Below are 21,309 nucleotides of genomic sequence, written 5' to 3' on the forward strand. Positions count from 1 at the left end.
TGAGAACTAAAACAACCTTATTAGGCTAAATAGCAACTTCAGGACATAAAAAGATGTGGGAGTGGCAATCATTGCAGAAGCTGCGCTCTAATTCTAGAGCTCTCTACGCTTCTCAATAACCTTCTTGGCTTAGTAAATAGCTGTTCCTAGAAACGAAGCTGGAGGGAAGAGAGAAGGCAGGCCCTTAATCACTGGGAAAGAAGATTTTAGAAACTCAAAATGGAGAAATCAATTCTAATGTTGTTTAGGGACGGCTTAGAGGAAAAGAGTGTAAAGTGAGTTTTAAAGGAAGACGAGCAAGGAGGGTCATACCCCCATCACTGTGCAGTGACCTTGAGCCAGAAGACAAATGAGATCAGAAGTCCACGCTCACCACTAGGTGCCAGATTCTTGTGCTATAAAGACATCAGTTTTTTCCTGCTTGCAATTAGTCCTCCTGATAAAAGTACCCCACTTTTCTTAAGAACACCTCTTCCCACCGCTGTGGTTTAAGAGGAATGGACACCACGCTCATGAGTACGTGACCCAGGCCTGGCCAACCAGAACCCAGAATCTGGCCTCTCCTGCCTGACCAGCGGCATTGACTGGAAGAGAGGTTCATGTCTCTGTCAATCTCAGTGGGATTCATTTCCCAAACTTTTGCTGGAAAGAGATTATTTTCCTGGTAGGGTTGCTGAAAAGTTAACGTGGAAATCTGGGGTTTAGGAACAACCATCTTATAACCGTGTAGAAAAAAACAGAAAATGGTACCAATATTGAATTAATGTTTCACAAATTTTCACAAATTTTCAGCTGGTCCAACTCCCATATGGGCACATGCTTCACTCACCCTCCACCAAAATTCCCCCAGCTGGAAGCATCGAGGTCCAATGACAGGATTAATCCACAGGCTAAAAGCTGGAGCCAGCTGGGCCCTGGATTTTCCAATAATATAAACCAATAAATCCCCCTTTTCTTAAGTCTCTTGCATTTAGGATTTCATCAATTGCTAAGGAAAAAAAAAAATCCTGACTATTATATAGTATAGGAAACTCCTATTTAGTGCTTATGCTGGTCACAGTTCAGGCATATTTTCTCACTACATCCTCACGACAGCCTTATGATGTGGAGCTCGAGACAGAGCAAATTGGAGGGTGAACATTTCAAATTCAGGGCTATGGGACTCCAAGTCCAGAGCTATTAACTACTGTATTTAAAGTGAAGAAATGAGAACTAGGAATGGAAAGAGGACAGAAGAAATCTGGTGTAAAGAAATCCTTGACTGCTCGCAATTTAGCAAGCACTGTGATAGCCAAAGTACTTTGTACAAATGAGATGACGTGATCACATTTTTATTACAAGGCCACTAAGCCAGAAAGAAGCCCCTGTCCTCTTCGTTTGTGGCTGCTCAGGACTGGATACCAGAATGGGGATCTCGAGTCTGCTACTATAACTAGCCCCAAGTGGAAATGATGTCTTTGTCACAGCAGCAGTCCAAGTAGAACAGTCCCGAGTTAATGTGATACCAGATCCAGACCACATCTCCCTCATGGCCCCACCATCCCTGGGCTGTAGCCTCATCCTTATGGCCAAGGGTGGCTCTGACCACAACACATTCCAGCTGGGGGAGAGGGCACGGAACACCCTCTCCTCTAAGATCACAACTTAGAGGTTGGATTTGGTCACATGCCCCTACTATCCCCAGTTAGAAGTTTCTCCCATCCGGGCCTCCCTGGTGGCACAAGGGGTTATGAAGCTATCTGCAGCCACTGCAGCATGAGTTCCATCCCCGGCCAGGGAGCTACCCACATGGCGCAGCAGACCTCTCCTGACTAACCCCTCAGCAGTGTATTTTAGTAGATCTGCCTGCTCTGCTCCCCACTCTGTCTCTGGTGAATCCTCTCACTGCCCCCCACCCCTGTACCTCTAGCCTGTACCCCAGTTCTTGTATACATAAATAGATTAATTTTTAAAATAAGTTTCTCCCATCCTATCCTGCCCAAGATAAGTTTCTCAGAATTTAGGTAGGAGATGTAAGTAAAAAGCTTTATAGCTTTTTTCCACTTCCTCTTGTCTTGCAATATATCTTTTGTCCACATTCTCCCCTGCAGTTCTACTAGCAGGCCCAGAGTAATGATCAAGCCAGTGTCACGGTTCACTCAGTAAAAATACAAGAATTTGTAGATGCCAGAGATTTCATGAGGAGCCAAATTATCCCTTGGAGTCCAGAGGCCAGCGGAGACACGTGGTAATGACAAGTAACGATAAGACCTGAGACAGAGAGACCAGTGGGAGAGGGGCCAAAAGAAGGAAGTGGTCTGTCGGGAGGTGGGGAGGCCCCCTAAGATGTTGGGGAAGATACAGGTTTAACTGGGGGAGCAGAGGCAAGGGAATGCTTCCAGCAGAAGGAAAAGCAGGGGAAAGGCCCTTTGGCCACCTTCTTCCTTTCTTTGCAGGCTCTATTTCTTCCTCCCCCTTTCTCCCCCACTCTCTCTTTTTCTCTCTCAGATCACTCAGGTCCCGTAGGATTCTTTAGCCAGTTTGTTTGTCCCCCAGGCCTTTTTGCTGACTCTAAAGGTTGATTTTTCTATTTCAGGACCTTTCCAGAAAAGCATGGGTCCTAGGACCTGAACAATTTTCCTGATAAAATACTACTCTCTAGCCCTTGAATAAGAATCTAGTGTTTAGGGCCTCCCTGGTGGCGCAAGGGTTTTAAAACGCAACCTGTGAAGCTATTCACAGCCAGTCAGGGAGCAACCTACATGGTGCAGCAGACCTCTCCTGACTTGCCCACTGCTCCCCTCAGCAGTGTATTTCAGTTAATCTGCCTGTTCTGTTCCCCACTCTGTCTCTGGTGAATCCTCTCACCTCCCCACCCCAAACTGCTGCCCTATACCCCAGTTCTTGTATGCATAAATAAATAAATCTTTAAAAAGAAAAAAAATCTAGTGTTTAAAGACACAAGGTCAGAGGCCTGGTCCTTGCATGGAGAATCTGTCCCCACAGACTGTGGGCCCAAGAGCCAACCCTGGAAGAAGAATGAAAGGTCCTTTCAGTATCAGATCTGGAAGCTTCTGAAATGCACAGGAAATGTAAAAACTGTGAACCCTCTAAGCACGTGGACTGTTGTCCCTTATTTTTGCTCAGATATTCCAAATGTTTCCTTTGTTTACCCACAGAAAATAAAACTAGTCAACTGTATCTCAGACCTATCCCTTCAAGAGTTTGTTTTGTCACTTCCAACATGTGAACCTATTCATCCAAGTCTCTACTTACTGCCAATGAGACCAACAGACAAAAGGCGACTGTAAGAGTGAATAAAAATCAGTGACGCCAGAACAATGAACATGAAGAGCAGCTCCTTCCAAAACAAAGACTCAAATTTTTCAATCACAAGTGTGGCTTTTTATGTGTTTACTGCATGTGTGTGACCAGTTCCAAGATGTGTGGGCTATCTCATTTACTGTGGCCCAGAACAAAGTCATCTGACGCCAATCAGGTATTACTGTCACTACTGGCAAACAAAAGCGAACAGGAATACTATATTTTAAGCAGAAATATTTAAAAATTGGACATGAACGTGATGCAGCTCCAAGGAACTGGGGAAAAATCATTCTGCTCGTTACATTTGCAAATGACTCAAAGGCTGTGTGGGCTGACTTCTAGAATGAAAGCAATAGTCTTTCCTCCTCCCTAAAAGAAGCATTTTTGGACTCCAAATCTGTTACATTTCAAAGATTAGAATACTGCTGTCCTTGTCCTCTTGCATGCTTTTCCTGCTATTTGAAAAATATCTCAAGAAGAGGAGCTATCCCAGCCCACGTCCAGGATTCAGTCGGCCCCAAAGCAGCCCTCCTGGTCCTCCTTGCGCTCTCTGGCCTCCACCTTACAAGAAACAAAAAGTGACGGTTATGGAGACTTAACCTCTAACAGTCACCTAGGGACTCCCACCCAGCTGTAGAAACTGTGAATTGGGAGGGAAAGGAGGGGTACTGGGACCAAACCTCCACCTCCCCAGAGAACCCACAGCTACTGTTGGGAATGTGGCCATCCTCTGTGCCTTGGATGGACAAAGGTTGCAAACCACTGATGAAAGATTATTAATATACTTGAGTTCTGAGCTTCTCCTAGGCGGGAGTAAAGTGGCTTAGGATTTGGCTTGTACTCAGTGGGGCACAGTAAGCACTGTAAGTGCCAATGAAATACCTACACTGAGCTTGCAACCACCAGCACATGGGACCTATGAGATGAGATGGACATTTGACAAGCCAAGTTCCAGGAATGCCAGGGTAGGAACAGGAAACTTCACGGGGAGTTCAGGGCTGCAGAGCCAGGCTAAGAGCCAAGTCTGCCACTCAGTAAAGCTGGAATCTCCTTTCAAGGGGGTCAGGCATCACAAGGTGCAAAGATCAAAACTGGAGTCCCCATAACCTTATTTATAAACACTGCCTGGAGGGGCCTCTCTGGTGGTGCAAGGGGTTTAGACAACACCATGAAGCTATCAGCAGTGTCAGTAGCCACTGCAGCACGAGTTCCATCCCTGGCCAGGGAGTTACCCACATGGAGCAGCAGACCTCTCCTGACTCGCCCGCTGCTCCCCTCAGCAGTGCATTTCAGTCAGTCTGCCTGTTCTGTTCCCCACTCTGTCTCTGGTGAATCCTCTCACCATTCCCCACACCTCTGGTCTATACCCCAGCTCTTGTGAACATAAATAAATAAAATAATTCTTAAAAAATGAAAATAAACACCACCTGGAAGAGGAAGTCTGCGTGGGAAAGCATGTGTCCTGCGACCTCCCGGAGGGGGGATTGAGCGAAAGTGTTCTGGAGGGTGCAGGGTACCAAAGCAGCCAGGCAGTGCCACGTCGAGGCCCTGGGAGTCTGGGCTTTCTCAGCCAGAGACTCTCAGGCAATTAGACCAATCCCCATTTTTTTATATAAATTTTATTTTTATATTCCCCATACAATTGCGACCCCCTTATTTTGACCCCAATCCCTCCTTTCCCCGCCCCCCACCCCCCATAGAGTGTCTCTGGTTCATAGTTGTTTGTTGATTTTGATTTTTACTTTCTTATAGTTTTTCTTTTTCCTGGTCCCTTATTTAAGTTTTCTATATTCCTGCTATGAGTGAGACCATCCGGTATTTTTCTTTTTCTTTCTGGCTTATTTCGCTGAACATGATCCCTTCCAGCACCATCCATGTTGCTGCAAATTGCATGTGTTTATCTTTTTTGAATGCTGAGTAATATTCCATGGTGTATATGTACCACATCTTCTTGATCCAGTCATCTATTTTTGGACATTTGGGTGGTTTCCAAAGCTTAGCTATTGTAAACAGTGCTGCTATAAACATAGAGGTGCAGGTGTTCTTAGGAATTGATGTTTCTGTGTCCTTTGGGTAAATACCTAGGAGTGGAATTGCTGGATCATATGGAAGCTCTATGTTTAGTAGGTCCAGAAATCTCCACACAGCTCTCCATGGTGGTTGGACCAGTTTGCACTCCCACCAATAGTGCAGGAGAGTTCCCTTTTCTCCACATCCTCGCCAACATATGTTGTTGCTAGTTTTTTTAATATGTGCCATTCTCACTGGTGTAAGATGGTATCTCATGGTAGTTTTGATTTGCATTTCCCTGATTACAAGTGATGTTGAACATTTTTTCATATGCGTGTTGGCCATTTGCATTTCCTCTTCAGAGAAGTTTCTTTTTAGCTCTTCTGTCCATTTTTTGACTGGATTAAAAAATATGGAATGCTTCACGAATTTGCGTGTCATCCTTGCACAGGGGCCATGCTAATCTTCTCTGTATCGTTCCAATTTTAGTATATGTGCTGCCTAAGCGAGCACCAATCCCCATTTTTAAATGCATATTTTAATTTCCTCTATCCTGAACTGAAATTCATAGATAATATAACTACTGTCTCTCAATTTTTAAAAAATATCCATTCATTATCCTAACTATAACATAGAAGAGCTAAAAAGAAAAACAAATTTTAGTAAAATGATGTATAATGCTGCATAAATACTCAGGAATGATTACTCTTAAAGACAAAAATCTCCCTCAAATCTCAAAAAATGCCCCTCTTCTGGGGACCCCTGCAGTAGCCTATAGTAGCCCCAAGCCACTGAGCTCCTCCCATAGGAGAAGAGGCCACAGTCACCTCTGGCAACTCACCCTCTGGCCACAGGAGAGGCGGCAGGAGGTGGGATCACCACTGGCCCACTGCTAAATCATGGGGCATCTGCAGGGATGCAGAGTGTGGGGAGCAGCTCCAGTGGGGGGAGGCCTTCTGAGGATCCTCCTTGTGGGAGCACCCACCCACTCCACCTCCACCCACAGCCACCAGCTCTCCGCCCACTGATGCTGCAGACTAGGGCGCCCGAGGGGCAGCTGGAGAAAGAAAGAGCTAGCAGATGGGGCCTCCCTGGTGGCGCAGTGGTTGAGTGCTGGGTTGTGAAGCTGCCCGCAGCCTCTGCAGTGCTGGTTCGATCCCCGGCTGCTCCCCACCAGAGGAGGGTCCCACATGGCGCACAGACCTCTCCTGCCCTCTGCTGCTCCCCTCAGCACTGTGCTTCGGTCCTTCTGCCTGCTCTGCTCCCCGCTTTGGCTCTGGTGAATTCTCTCACCTTCCCGCACTTCTGACTGTACCCAGTGCTTGTATAAGCAAATAAATAAATCTTTAAAAAAAAAAAAAAGAGTTGCCATTTTAAAAAAAAAAGAGCTAGCAGATGGACTTGCTCAGAAATCCCAGGCCGGCAAGGTTGGACAAAGGTCAGGTTTCTTTAGCTGATTCACCTTAGCGCTCAGAGGTGCTTTTTCCTCACCTGTCTGGCCTAACAACCTGGATGGCCGTGCTGCACTCCCAGCTTTGCCAACAGGAATGCACTAGTCCTGCTCATCTGAAAGTGAGACGAGCTTGCACAGTGAGCGCTCAGCGCCCCATCTTGTGCAGTGCTGCAGCGCACGGGAGGGTCAGTCAGTCCCCTGGAGTTCAATAGCACTGGGTTCAAATCCAGCTCTCCCAGATGCCATTTTCTAGCCCTGCGACAGCAAATTACTTAGGTTCTCTGCACTTCCTTTTGCTAATGGTAAAGTGAGGATAACAAAACCTACTTTGCCAGATTATATAAAGCATTAAGTATAATCAATGATTAAAAAATAAAGCACCCAGCCCAATGGAGGAAATAGAACAGACACTCAGAATATGTCCTTCTTCTCTCGAACATCTGGAAGACTGCTGAGAGTGGCAGGGAGCCCCCAGAGACCTAGTTACAGACCAGGTCACTGATATCAGACTGTCTGCATCTCGTAAAATGGAAAAAATGATACTTTGCTGGGACAACTGACGCACATGCTCAGGGAGGCTCTGCACTGGCCAGTCCCGTGGCTTCCGCTAATCCAGTGCCACCATCGCCACCTCCACTTGCCTGTCCCCAGCCCGGGAGCATGGGAAAGCATGCTCTTCCACGGGAACCAGCTGGAGCATTTACTGCACCATCTGCTACTTCCTCTGAGGTCATTGATCGGCCTTCCTCCTACAACTTGCATCATTTCTACTAAGGAAAAAATGAAATTGATGTGGCTTCAGTATAAAGCGGGAGTTAGGGTGGGGCAAGAGGGAAACTTCCCCAGCAGTGACGCTTATCTAGATAACTGGCTCCTCTCTGCACTGTTGGCAGTGGATTTGATGCACTTATGTCACGAGGTAGGAGACTAGGTCAAGTGACGTCAAAAGTTCCTGGCAGGCCTGGGAACAGTGGGTTTCTGGACAGGAGGGTCAGGGATACCAGGGAGGTTTGCAGGGACGCACCAGCTCTGGGGCCGCCCCGATACAGGGAGCTGAGCAGGGAGTGCAGGAAGTTGAGGCAGGTGGCCGTGTAGAGGTCTGCGTAGTGCCTCAGCTGGCTGGAGAAGAGCGTGTGGCGGAAACCGCAGCAGAACAGGCTGCCCATAGTGCTGTAGCACAGATCCAGCTCCTGACACAATCTCTGTCCAAAGGGGCAGAACACTGAGATCCCATCCCAGCTGGCCCTGCACCACCCATGGGCAAGCCCACCCTGCTGAGGCCAGACCCAGCTCTGCCTCCCTGGTTGTGTCACCTGGGAGCATTGAGGTCTTTGCCCACACAGGGAAGGAGCTGCATTCTTTGTACCCAGAAGCTGCACGCAGCTGTTATGCCAGACAGTGCTCTAGGAAGAGGGCAGCTCTCCTCTTTGCCATGAACCCCACTCCCTGCTTCCCTCCCAATCACCTGCTTGGCCCTGGAGAGTGAGTGTGCCAAACTAAACCCTCAGCATAATATACCTTCCAATGTTCCCACAGAGGCTTTGCAGAGGCCCACATGTTCAGCCCCTTTCCTGCTCCCCAGCAGGCTCCCCAGCAGGCCACCTCGTCACCCTTCTTTCAGAATCTAGAGAACTGGTGCAGACATTGACTACCAGTGACCAAGAGCATGCTGTTTCCCCTCTCTAAACCTTAGTCTCATCTTAAAACAAGAGTGGCAATCCTTACCTAGCCCCCCCAGAGGATTGTGGGAGGAACAAATAGAGAGCAAGGGTTTTATGCCCTGCAAGACTCCACAAAGATACTTCGTTACTGTCCCACGAGAGCCTGGGGATGCCAAGTGACCCTTGGGACTCTCCCAATTGTGATGACCCAAGGGAATTCTCTTTGCCCAAGACCCCTAAGCTCACTGGCCCTAAATCCCATCTTCTCATTCCCCTCGTCTGGCTCATCCCTCACACTGACAACAATTGGCTAATTGGTATTATGAGGATCCAGCTCACACAGGCACTACTCCAGGGGGGCTGATGGTGGAAATTGAGGGACAGACACCCAGTTCCACAAATCACTCTGTTGGCTGAGCTCAGCCCTTGCTTGAGCACACTGCTGTCATTTGAAACATGGGCCAGCAGAGGGCGATGGCTAACAAGGACAGGTGGAGCTGCACAGGTTGGGGTGAGCCAGCTAGATAACTGGGCTCTGGAGACCTGGAACCAAGCACAGCCCTCTTCTCCACCCCTCCTCATTCGGCACCAGCTCTTACCTGAATCTCCCTCTTGGTGGAGTTGATGACTTGCAGCCCACAACTGCTCCCATCCATGTGCCTGGTGCAAAAATGGCCACATGACCCAGGGAGAGAGGCACTGAGCTTCCAGGCATTCTTTCCCTACACGCCCACACTATTCAGGAGTCACTGCCTGGCACCCAGTAGGAGCATTGAACTGGATGTGTGCACTGTGTGACAATAGGAGTTTGTGTCCATGCTGGGTGGGTTAAGAGGAAAGGCCTGGGGGAATAATGAAAGTGGTCCCCGGGGGTCAGAGAGGCCCCAAAGTCCAGTTTACTTGAGAAGCCCAGCCTGAAATGGATCCTCTTGACTTCCTGATGATGCTGGCCAGGGCCTTGCTGCCAGGTCTACATGTAGCTGACACCATCCACCCCCTCCCCACACCCAGGAGGGCCCCGGGGCCCAAACTCACTGGTACAGATCAGCCAAATGTGTGTCCAGTCTTTTCAGTTCCTCCATCTGCTCTGAAACAAGGACAGAAGTCAGCAGGGATGAATGACAGCCCTCCCACACTTGTCTGCCCGGGGCCCATCTCAGCCTATAGGGAGGACAGGGGTGGCTAAGTGTCTACTGCACACACCCCACAGCTACGTACAATAGGCCCCCACTTTAGGATCGGTCCACTATGCCTTCAAATCACTTTATAAGTCCTTCCTATCAAAGAATAAACTATTTTAGGATATAACATTCACATTACAAATGCCTCCAACTACACCATGTCATGGTGTATTTCAATAGATCTGCCTGTTCTGGTCCTCAATCTGTCTCCGGTGAATCCTCTTACCCCTCCCTCCCCATGCCCCCGTTCCTCTGGCCTATACCCCAATTCTTGTATGCATAAATAAATGAAAATAAATCTTAAAAAAAATCCTGTGCTAAACCCAAACTGTTTGGGTTCTCAGCAATCCCTGATCCCAGAATATTTCAAGTGGGGGAGTGGGCCTTGCACTGACTAAAAATCCTCAGGGAGGTGGGCCTCCCCTGGTGGCGCAGGCGGTTGAGCACCGCGCTGTGAAGCTGTCCGCAGCCTCTGCAGTGCCAGTTTGATTCCGGGCCAGCAAGGCAGATTCCCACATGGCGCAGCAAAGCTCTCCTGGCTCTCCCACTGCTCCCCTCAGCAGTGTATTTCGTCAGTCTGCCTGTTCTGTTCCCCGCTCTGTCTCTGCACCCTCCTGCACATCTAGCCTGTACCCCAATTCTTATATAAATAAATAAATAAATCTTTTAAAAAATAAATAAATAAAAATAAAAATCCTCAGGGAGGGTGCGGAAGGAAGACTCAAAAACACAAGGGGTCCCTGAAGTCAGGAGGCAGGGATTTGAGTCTCGGCTCTGCCCCTTCAGGCTGTGTGACTTTGGAAAAACTGATTAACCCCTCTGGCTCACTATTTCCTCATGTATAAAATAGATCCACTCTCATAAACCACAAAGTGGACAGGATTGTCATGGCCATTCATGACCCCCCAGAGTAAAAGGCGGAGATGAGCAGGTATCCAGTGCCACCCTGCTAGTTCCTGACCACCATGGCTCACCCTTTTCCCGGGCCCAGATGCCCAGCTCCCGGGACAGCTCAGGAACCACCAGGCAAGTCCGCCAACCCTGCTTCTTCTTGGATTTGAGGATGTCCCCAAAGATGTGGTCTCCAATGTAGAGGATGTCCTTGCCCCGCACCCCGAGCAGCTCACACACCACATCAGAGGAGCCTGCCCCACCGTGGAAGGGCAGGCTCACTCACAGCCCTTCCTGTCCTGGTGGGCAGGTGCAGGACATGGGCTCCCAGCCAAGGGAGAGGACAGGGAGGGGCAAGGGAGCTGGTACCTCCAGAGTAGACGGCACAGTGCTGGTGGGACCCGGTGTAGGTGCCCACACGGAGCTTGCCCGAGTCCTGGGAAAGGCAGAGGGGCAACCTGCTCAGGGAAGGCAGCACACAGGGGAGGAAGGAGGCTGTCCTGAAGGAGTCCAGGGGTTTCTGCCCCCAGGGACAGACTAACCAGCCCAGCCTACAGCTGCAAAGCCCAGGTCAAGTATGAGAGGCAGACTCCCTCCCCACATTGTGGTCCACAGGTCAAGGTGAACGGGGCCTCAGCATTACCATGTTGACCTGTCTCAGCACCGTTCCCTCTGCAAAGAAGCGGGGCTTCTGCGTGTCCACCATGATCAGGTCAAAGTAGGACCTCCAAGGCCAGGCTGAGGCCTCCGTCTGCTGGGCCGGTGTAGGGAGAGTGTGCAGATGTGCACTCAGCCCGAAAATCTCACCCAGCTCCCCCTTCCTCAACCGGGTCACCCACCCCCACTCCACCCTGGCCAGCTGGGCCACCAGCCCAAGCCCAGCCAGGGCTTGTGTGACCCTCAAGTCTCGAGTGTCCACATGCCCTGGTCTGCCTCCCAGTGAGATGGCGCATACCCAGGGCACCAGGGTGCTGGCTCTCTGCCTGTGTTTGTGGAGGCTGGTGTGGGACATCACATGGACTCTTTTATCACCTCTACAGTGCCTCACCATGCGGTCAGAGACCCGGAGACATGGGACAGCTGTGATCAACTCACCTGGTCACACTGGAGTTGCAGGACATGTTCCCTACTCCCCTCCCTGGGCCTGCACAACCTCATGTCATCCCTTCCACCTGCAGAGCCCCACCCCAAACCTCTGATTGCTTTGTCATGCTTTTCATGCTTTTCTAGCAGCCGTTCCCCACCCCTATAATTTCCTCCTCCTGGCAGAAGTCACTGGCTTCCCACCCACTGTGGAGGCTTGACAGAGGCCCACCCATGTGAGCCGACCCCTCCACACACTAGATTCCTCCTCAAGGAGGGACCTGGACATGGCAGAGGCCTTCAGACCATGGCAAACCTTGGCCTTCCCTCATCTTGGATAACCCAACCAGGCAGGCACATGGCACTTACCTCTGCGGCACCAAACAGGTAGGTCATGATAGCCTGGCAAGGACAGGGCAAAGGTCAGGCCCCCAAAGGTCAGGCCCCCAGGGGCCATTGCCTGCTTCTGCTCTCACCTCCCCTCACCCCAGGACACACTAAGAACAAGGCATAAGATGGTAGGGAAGCTGCTCATTTCACCTTAAAAGACAAGAAAAATGGACCCCAAAACACCAGCCAACCAAGTGGTGGGGGTAGCAGCTACCTCACCCCTTCACTGTTTCCTGCAGTGCCTCAGTCTCCCCTGGAGTCAGGAAGGAGGCAAGACTCTGGGCACAGAGGCTGTGGGCCCCATCCCTCCATAAACACTCACATCTGTGTAGTTGTAGCTGCTGTTGGTGGCCAGAAACACTTTCCCAACCTTCTTCATTTTGCCCAGCAGGATGGGGATTTGCTCCTGGGACAGAGATAGGATTGAATTCTGTGGGTGTGGTCCCCCCCAGAGAAGTCCTGGGAGGCCCTTTCAGGCCTCAGCCTCCTGGGAGCCAGCCTCCAGCCCACCCCCCATCAGGCAGGGAGGTCCTGAGCAATGCCAGGCTGTCAGCTTGTACAAATCTTTAGGAAGGAGGTCAGGGAAGGGGAACAGTCCTACTGTCCTGGGGAACAGGGGGAGAAAGGGATAGGCCTGGCCATGACCCTGGGTCTATGGACACTCACATCCTTCTCCACATATTTCTCTAGGTCTTCAAGAGTCTTCTCTTTGAGACAACCCTGTAGGAGGAAGGAGGGCAGAGTGTGTGTGTGTGTGTGTGTGTGTGTGTGTGTGCGCGCGCGCACACGTGTGTGTGCCCATGCACTAGCCTAGATCCAAGATTGGGGGGAGCCCAGGTCACAGTCCTCAGTGGGAAGAAAATCAGAAACTTGATGGGACCTGGAGTCCTGGGAGTTGGCTTAGGAGAGTCAAGCAGGGACGGATCAAGGGTCCTGGGGTCCTGGGCCACTCTGTTACATCCTGGTACAGACTTTGGAAAGACATGAAGAGGTTTCCATGTTGATAGCCAGTGTCACAGCTGGCACAGAACAAGAGAGGAAGGGGAGGCTAATTAGGGGACCTGAGGTGACCACCACCCCAGAGCCTATACCAGAGAGACCCCTCCAGTCTCAGTGAGGCTGACACTGGACTCATGTCCTAGCCATTCAGGGAGGGGTGTTGAATGTCACCACTAGAGGACACTGATGACAGGCTTAGGGGCCCTCTGCAATGAAAGCCTTTTTGCTGTGCTCCTATAACCCCTCAAATCCTCTTGAGGGACCTCTGCATCTGGCAGGTGCCCACTTCAAGGCTGGGCCCCTGGGCAGTGATAACATCCCATCGGTCACCCACGGCCAGGCAGGTCCGAGGACGCACTTGGTGTAGCGAGAGCAGCCAGAGAAGAGGTCCACCTGGCAGGCGTAGAGATAAGTTTCTGGGGTGGAGAGGCAGGCCAGTCACTGGCCAGGGATCCAGGCAGCAGCCTCCCAGGCTCGAGTTGGGCCCCAGAGAATGACCTCCCCACACTCCCATCCAACCCTCACCTGGCAGGCTGAAGAGAGTATTGAGGAAGCGGAAGCGCTGCACCTGGTCCCTCTGAATGAACTTACTGGGGTAGAAGCTCCTTATGCAGAGGGAGGCAAGCTGGGTGCCGCTGTGACCCCTCACCAGCGCCGCCCAGGGGCCGGGCCCTGCCACTCCTTCCTCCTCCACCCTTCCTGCTCTACCCCCTTTATCAACCTGACTTTGTGAGCCTCTGCTGTGAACCTATCTCCCCTCCCTCCTTTCTCTCCTCCAGTATCCAGGAGTATACTCGCCTCTTCTTCCCTCCACCCCACCCCCTTACTCCCTTACTCAGAGAGAAAAGAGAAGCCATGGACTCCCAGCAACACATTCCCGTGGGCATCCACCTTCAGCAGGTTCCCGTAGAGTGAGTCAAACACCAGCCCCCTGGGGAGAGAGCAAAGGCTGCAGGTGGGGGTGCCAAGGCCATGGCCGGTGACAGCCCCCTCCCACCAGGAGAGGGCTCCCCCACCCGTGCACCTGGTGGGGAAGGCAGGGTCGTAGGTGTAGCGCAGGTCTCATGAGGGTACCCGATGCACACCAGGCGTTCCAGCAGCAACTCGAAGGCCAGCGTCTCATAGGCCGGGGATTTGTACGCTGTGGAGATCCCAAGAAGACCCAGGCTGGTGGTTGCCCACCTCCTGTTCTGCCCTGTCCCAAATTTCCTGTGCTTCCTCCTCCCTACCAGGCAGAGTGTAATCCAAGTCGAAACCAAAGCAGCGAATCTTCCCCAGGGCCAGGCTGTGGTTGACAAAAATCCTGGGGAGGGGAGAAGGATGTTGGGATCAGCACACCAAACTCCAAGACCCAAGGTTTTGTTAGGCCTGAGGGTGTCAAAGCATGTGGGTATGAGTGTATATAGGGAGTGTTTCTAGGTCCCCCTGAGAGCCAGGAAGTGTAATTGTCTTTAGGGGGGTCATGGTCCAAGTTCAGAGGATGCCTTTTGTCATAAGTGGGTGTCAGGCATGAGGAGTTGGGGGAGACCATCGTGAGAAGGAAGGGAAGGAGCTCATACCCTGCCAGGGGGGTTTCCTTCTGCAGGGAACTGCCTTGCAGTTCAGGCACATATTTTGAGGGTCACGATATCTGTATATTTAAAGGAGCCATCTCAGGGCTGTGTTATGTGGGGTATTCAGGAAAGGAGGGGTTTACAGCTGAGATTCCCCCCAACCCACACCCCAATAGCCCGTCTCACCGCTGGTTCCAATCCTGCTTTAGAACTTGAGAGACCAAGCCCCGTGGCAGCCCTTGGGGTTCCCTTGGCTCTTCCCCATCCACACTGGCCATCACCACCAGAAGTCAGGGCCGGCAGTGATCCCTTCCCTGGTCACCTGCACACTGTCAGCGAAGCTCAGAGTTCCCCTCTCCCTCAAACACTTCTTTTAGATACCACTGACTAGCTGGTCCGGGGCCTCCATCCCCTCCCCCTTTGAGGGAGGAGTCAGTCAGGACAGTCTCTGGTATCCCCTCTCTCCTTCAAGAGAATGCAGTAATGGTCAGGGAAGAACAATTCAGTTACACTATGCCACCTTACGCCTCCAAGGACCTCAGCCACCTCGAGTATAGCAGAGAACCCAGGGTGAAGTAAACATGAGGTTACAAAGAGAGGAAACTCATGTGCTTTGAAAACCAGTCTTCAATAAATAAAGAACTTGGGAGACTCTTGCTTTATATACTTGGTGACCATCTTTCCCGCTCCAAAACCATCTAAAGAAATAATTGTTAGGTCCTCCCTGGTGGCGCAGGTGATTGAGTGCCGCACTATAAAGCTGTCCGCAGCCTCTGCAGGGCGGGTTCGATCCCAGCCAACTGGTGAGAATCCCACATGGCACAGCAGACCTCTCCTGGCTTGCCTGCTGCTCCCCTCAGCAGTGTATTTCAGTCACTCTGCCTGCCTCTGGTGAATCCTCTCACCCTCCCGTTCATCTGGCCTGTACCCCAGTTCTTGTATAAATAAATGAATCTTTAAAAAAAAAATTGTTAGAAGTGTGTCCAAGAGTTCTAAAAGTAACAAGTGACTAGGCTCTTAGAATCAGGAAAAAAAAAAAAAAGACAAAGCACCAAAAATCGGAGCAACTGGGGTCATTTAGGGTGAAGCTACGGACAGCCCCTGAGGGCCACGCCACTTGTTCTACAATAAAATACTGTGCTTTGGGGCCTCCCTGGTGGCGCAGCAGTTGAGCGCTGGGTTGCGAAGCTGCCCGCAGCCTCTGCAGTGCCGGTTCGATCCCCGGCTGCTCCCCGGCCACTGAAGGAGGGTCCCACATGGCGCGCAGACCTCTCCTGCTGCCTGCTGCTCCCCTCAGCAGTGTACTTCGGTCCTTCTGCCTGTTGTGCTCCCTGCTCTGGCTCTGGTGAATTCTCTCACCCTCCTGTGCTTCTGACTGTACCCAGTGCTTGTATAAATAAATAAAAATTAATCTTTAAAAAAAAAAAAATACTGTGCTTGGCATGCAGGGCAGTGAACTGGATCATCCGGAAAGACCCAGGTGATGTGACACATCATATTGTAAAAAAAAAATGTTAACAATCCATTTTAGAAAAATTTTCTCTAAAGTAGCTAAACTCAATGCAGTCAGGCAATTTACAGGGATAAAATTTATTTGGGGGAAAAAAAGCATGTCAATGGACTAATTCCCTCCTTGGCAATGTCTATAAGGATGGTGAGGCAAGACTATGGAGGCTGCAGGCCTCCCCGGTGGCGCAGCGGTTGAGCGCTGGGTTGCGAGGCTGCCCGCAACCTCTGCAGCGCCGGTTCGATCCCCAGCTGCATCCCGGCCACCGGAGGAGGGTCCCACATGGCACGCAGACTTCTCCTGCCTCCCGCTGCTCCCCTCAGCAGTGTACTTCGGTCCTTCTGCCTGCTCTGCTCCCCACTCTGGCTCTGGTGAATTCTCTCACCCTCCCGCGCTTCTGGCTATACCCAGTGCTTGTATAAATAAATAAATAAATAAATAAATCTTAAAAAAAAAAAAAAGAGTATGGAGGCTGCATTGGATGGATGGATGGATGGATGGACAGCCTATATATATGGCAGCCTTTACTGACACTGTCAAAGGATCATCAAGTTTCAGAAATCAGGGAGATTTCTGGAGACATTTTACCTTTGATTCTGTGCTTTCTGCTCTCTCATGGGATCCCTTTAAGCCTCCTTCCCATATGACACAGTTCCTCTCTCAGTCAAAAGTAAAGAAGAAAACAGAATACCTGGTTAGGAGAAGTCACTGGAAAGCTCCTAAGCCCTCCCATTGGGAATTAACATGGCAAGTATGCAAAATTGTAACTTGCTTTCCCTATAATTAAATTGATGTCTTCCCAAGCTCCCCTTCCACCTGAGCACAAGGAAGCCGTCCAACAATACTTACTTACCTTCAATCACTTCAGCTAATTTCTCAGCTCACTTCTCCAAGTACACTTCCAGCCACCTCCCAGGGCTGACTGAGCAATGCAGGGTCTACACCCAGTCAGGCTGGTAGTTGAGAGGGGCGTCTCTTCTTGATGGATCCCAGTGTTACTTTCACTGGCACGGCTGGGGAACCAGCACTTTCACGCTGCTGTATGCTGAGGTGGCCGCATTCCCACAAGGTCTTCAGCTGGCCAGTCTCTGTGGCCATCCCATGAGACAGCTGCGTGTCCAGATCTCAGGGCCCTTGGATATCAGGCAGGAAGGACCATGGGCTATCACAAGGCCCTCTTGGCCCTGAGCCCTGTGCCACTGGCACCCTTGTAGGCATTCAGTGGCCCACACAATCCTGTGCCTTCCTGAAGGTGGCGAGATGCTCTTGAGGCCACCAGGAAGAGCAGATTCGTAACAGTAACAATAAGTAAACTCTTAAAATTGAATCTTTTGCTTTTCACTGTGCGCAAGACCTTGTGATAAGCCATGAGGCAGGCCCATGGAGATTCTGTACTTACAGATGACAAAACTGAGGCAACAAGTTAAGAGCCTTGCCCACTGTCATAGAGCCAATAAACAGCTAGCAGGGACGCCAACATCGCTACTCTCACCCACTGTGTGAAACCACCCGTGCCGACGTCCTTCCCCAAAGTCTCTGGACTTTTCAGTGTCATAAAAGGCAAAGGTAGGGGACCTCCCTGGTAGTGCAGGGGTTGAAGTCTCAGCGCTATCAAGCCATTGCCATCCACTGTGACATGAGTTCGATCCCAGCCAACGAGCTGACCCACATGGTGCAGCAGACCTCTCCTGACTCACCTGCTGCTCCCCTCAGCAGTGTATTTCAGTAGATCTGCCTGTTCTGCTCCCCACTCTGTCTCTGGTGAATCCTCTCATCCCTCGTACCTCTGGCCTCTACCCCAGTTCTTGTATGCATAAATAAAATAGAATAAATCTTTTTTAAAAATTTAAAAGACAAAGAAGACCAAGGAAGTGTCCCAGATTCAAGAAGGCTAGCGTAGTGTGACAGCTGAATGCAATATCCGACTCAGGAGGGAGGGTAGAGGACTGGAAGATGAGCAGTAAATCAAAATGGCATCTTTATGAAAAACACCAGTGTTAATTGCTCTGCTGTGGAAATGTAAGAAAATTCTCTATTCCTGGAAAATACTGAAATATTCAGGGTAAAGCTCAAGCTTACCTTCAAATGGCTAGGGAAGCGTCATGCATGTGCATATGCATATACATGACTACGTGCACACATACACGTATACGTGCACACTTACTGGAGTGGAACAAATAGTACAGCAAACAGAGTGAAATGTTAATGATAGGTAAATCTTGGCAAAGAATATAAGGATATTCTTTGTATTATGTTCTGTTTTTATAATTTTTCATAAATTTGAAATTATTTCCAACTTAAAAAAACATTTAACAGAGAGTCTGTGTCCCAAGGCCCCATGCCACCCTGCAGCTCTCTCCTCTCCCATTGCCTCCTGAGCCCCAGCTTGGCACCTCCCACCTGCCAGGAGACTGGTACCTGGACTGTCTGTTTCAAAAGTGGCCCCACCTGGTGAGGCCTGACGCTCAGAAAGGTCACTAATCAGGGGTACAGCGCCCACCACCCCTCACCCTCCACCTTGTCCAGACAGCCACAGGGGGTCACAGCTGCCTGAGCAACACAGGATTGTGTGGGCCAGAACTTCAGGGGCCTTCCTGAAGGTGGTGAGACACTCTTGAGGCCACCAGGAACTTCCCCAAGACAGGGGCTGCTGGACAGGAAGACTGAGGCAAGAACTGGAGTCTTGATTAGGTCTCTCAGGAAATGCAGCGTTTGTATTTGTTTAGAGAAGAAAGTGTTTTTCAAGCAGCCAGTGCTGAGGGGCAGTAAGGAAACTGGATTTGAGGGGCAGCAGAGGCTGGGAGCTGCCTCCAGGCAGATGGCCGTGGGGCCCAGCTTGGTGGTCTCCCCCTCTGCTGAGACTTCACTGCCAAAGGGCCTGTCCTGAGGTGGGTTTGGAGGGACTGTGACTAGAATCAGTCTCTGAAAGTCTCCACCATCAGTCCCAAGGCCCAGAATCATTTCTACCCCTCCCGGAGCAAAGGATCCCCCAACGTAGGAGGGAGCAGATTTGGATTAAAAGGTCAGGAGATTTCCAAGGACTTACCTCTCCTTCCATCAAAATCACAGAAGATGCTGGCAGCTTGTGGTATGTGTGAGTGCTGGTGTGAATGAGTGAGCGTGGGTGTGAGTGCAGGCTCAGGGGTGGGTATCGGTGAGCATGTGTGCCTGTATGTGAGCAAGGTGGGAGGTGAATGTACATGTGGGGGGGTGTGAGTGTGAGTCTAGGGAGGGTATGGGTAGCATATGTGTGTCAGCATACATGTGTCAGTGTGTGTTAGAGTCCGTGTATGTGAGTGCATGTATGGTCAAGGGTGGGAGCAAGTGTGTGCGTTTGTGGCTGTTGGGTACATATGTGTGTGTGTGTTAGTGTGTATATGAAGGGGTGTGTGTGTGCACATGTGAGCGACAGTGGGAGGTATGCAGGAGTATTGGCACTGGAGCCTGACAGAGGGCATGCTGCTCAGGCTGGAACACTTGAGCCTGCAGCCTGCAATGGAGCAGAGGCAGAAATATCACCCACCGGTCTGTTTTGAAAAAGCACAGGCTGGAAGAGAGGAAGCTGAAGGCCCAGTTCCCCCATGTGACATCAATACCAGGCTCTTTGGGGTTCCTCTTTTAGATAAAATTGACCCCTATGGGAATGACTTCATTTACTCCTAAACTGGAAACCAAGGAGCTCCGGGCTCAGCAGCTGTGCAGCCCTGCATGAGTCCTCAGGGAAGAATCTGAGGCAGCAGTACTGTGGGGAGCAGGAAGCATGGGAGAGCACTCTGTCCAGTCCTTGGGGACAGTGTCAGGTGCTCCAGTGAGGGCCAAGGTCAGGAGCTGTAGGAAGGCCTGAGGCAAGGTCTGGGGCTAGGACAAAAGGCATCTGAGGCCAGTCAAATCTCCTCAAAGATTCAGGCCCTTGGCTTTAAAAAGATATTTAGGCAGCACTCCATCTGCCCACCTGTGACTATGCAGGTGCCTCTTTTCACCAACTCTCTCCCTCTGCAGGGCAGCAACCTTCCTGCCTTCCTGTGACCTGTAACTGCCAGGACTTCTCTTCACTGACCTCCCTCAGTGGAGGCAAGTCTCCTCAAGGCCACCTGCAACCATGCAGGCCTTCTCTCGGCAAACCTGTCCCTTTCAGGGCTGTTCTTCCTGCCCGCTTGTGTCTATGCAAGTGTCTTTTATTTTTCTGTCTTTCTCCTAATAAACCTCTTCTTTAAATACAAAAAAAAAAAAAAAAGACATTTAATAAATCAATCCAATGCTAGATCTAGTAGGTACATAGGGGACTGAGGTCTGTCCTATCCGAGACCTTTGGGCTCTCATCCCTCATGAAACATCCAGCATTTATTGAGAACTGATTGTGTCCTAAATTCATTTGATTCTCACCTAGCCCTATGATGTAGATATTATTACTACTATTATCCTTCTCCCTTCCTTCACAAGGAGACAAAGGTTGAGTTGGGTTTGAACATGTTCTAGAAATCTCTGTCACTCCCTGGGAACTTCATCTTTCCTTTCACTGCCCCTTCTTTTCAAGCCCTGCTCCCACCACAAACAAGACCACCACCATCATTCTAGAAGATTCAGTCTGCCGTTGGGTCTCAGTCATCACCCCAGCTCAGTTTGTGGAGCAGAGGTAGAAGACAGTCACCTTCTTTCTGGGGACATTGGTTCCTCTTGCACCTGGCCACTTAATCAGATGAAAGACAGGGCTAAGATTAGAAATTCCCAGTGACTGCAAGGGGCCAGGAGCTCAGTTTGACGTAGAAATGAGTAGAGAACAAAAGGGGTGGGGTCAGCATCTCAATGTTTTTTTGGGCTGGTAAATCCTCTCCAGGCTTGGACAAGTTGCACATTCCCTGCTGAATCATGTAGGATGCCTAGAGACTTAGAGAAATCTGGCCCTGGGCCTATCCTGGGGCCACATTTCAGGAATGCTTGCCCCCTCCCCAGACACGGTTTGACATCACCAACTACTGGCCTGAGGGAAGGAGCCTTCCCTTAAACGTTTCATGCGGGCCTTCCTGGTGGCACAAGGGGTTAAGATGCAGCACTATAAAGCAATCCACAGCCTCTGCAGCATGAGTTCCATTCACGGCCAGGGAGCTAACCCACTGTCTCACCTGCTGCTCCCCTCAGCAGTGTATTTCAGTCAATCCACTTGTTCTATTCCCCACTCTGTCTTTGGTGAATCCTCTCTCACACACACACACACACACACACACACCCCACGCCTCTGGCCTGTACCCCAGTTCTTGTATGCATAAATAAATAAATCTTT

General features: G+C 50.5%; 1 protein-coding gene and 1 non-coding gene across 2 annotated transcripts; both read right to left on the reverse strand.

The window, feature by feature from the left end:
• Positions 1–3,810: 3,810 nt before the first annotated feature.
• Positions 3,811–14,802, reverse strand: NT5DC4 (5'-nucleotidase domain containing 4). The gene is given in 18 exon segments (XM_054687751.1): positions 3,811–3,864; positions 7,768–7,968; positions 9,027–9,087; positions 9,463–9,514; positions 10,583–10,753; positions 10,869–10,935; positions 11,143–11,250; positions 11,952–11,984; positions 12,295–12,378; positions 12,639–12,707; positions 12,931–12,991; positions 13,330–13,387; positions 13,497–13,606; positions 13,807–13,902; positions 13,996–14,032; positions 14,035–14,112; positions 14,201–14,274; positions 14,711–14,802. Coding segments are annotated over 18 exon segments (1,506 nt in total).
• Positions 5,720–5,826, reverse strand: LOC119259979 (U6 spliceosomal RNA). The gene has a single exon (XR_005128626.1). It is a non-coding gene; the product is annotated as a U6 spliceosomal RNA (small nuclear RNA).
• Positions 14,803–21,309: the final 6,507 nt, after the last annotated feature.

The sequence above is a fragment of the Talpa occidentalis genome, unplaced genomic scaffold, assembly GCF_014898055.3.
Source record: "Talpa occidentalis isolate TD23 unplaced genomic scaffold, MPIMG_talOcc4v2.1 talOcc4.5, whole genome shotgun sequence".
NCBI classification, from domain to species: Eukaryota; Metazoa; Chordata; class Mammalia; order Eulipotyphla; family Talpidae; genus Talpa; species Talpa occidentalis.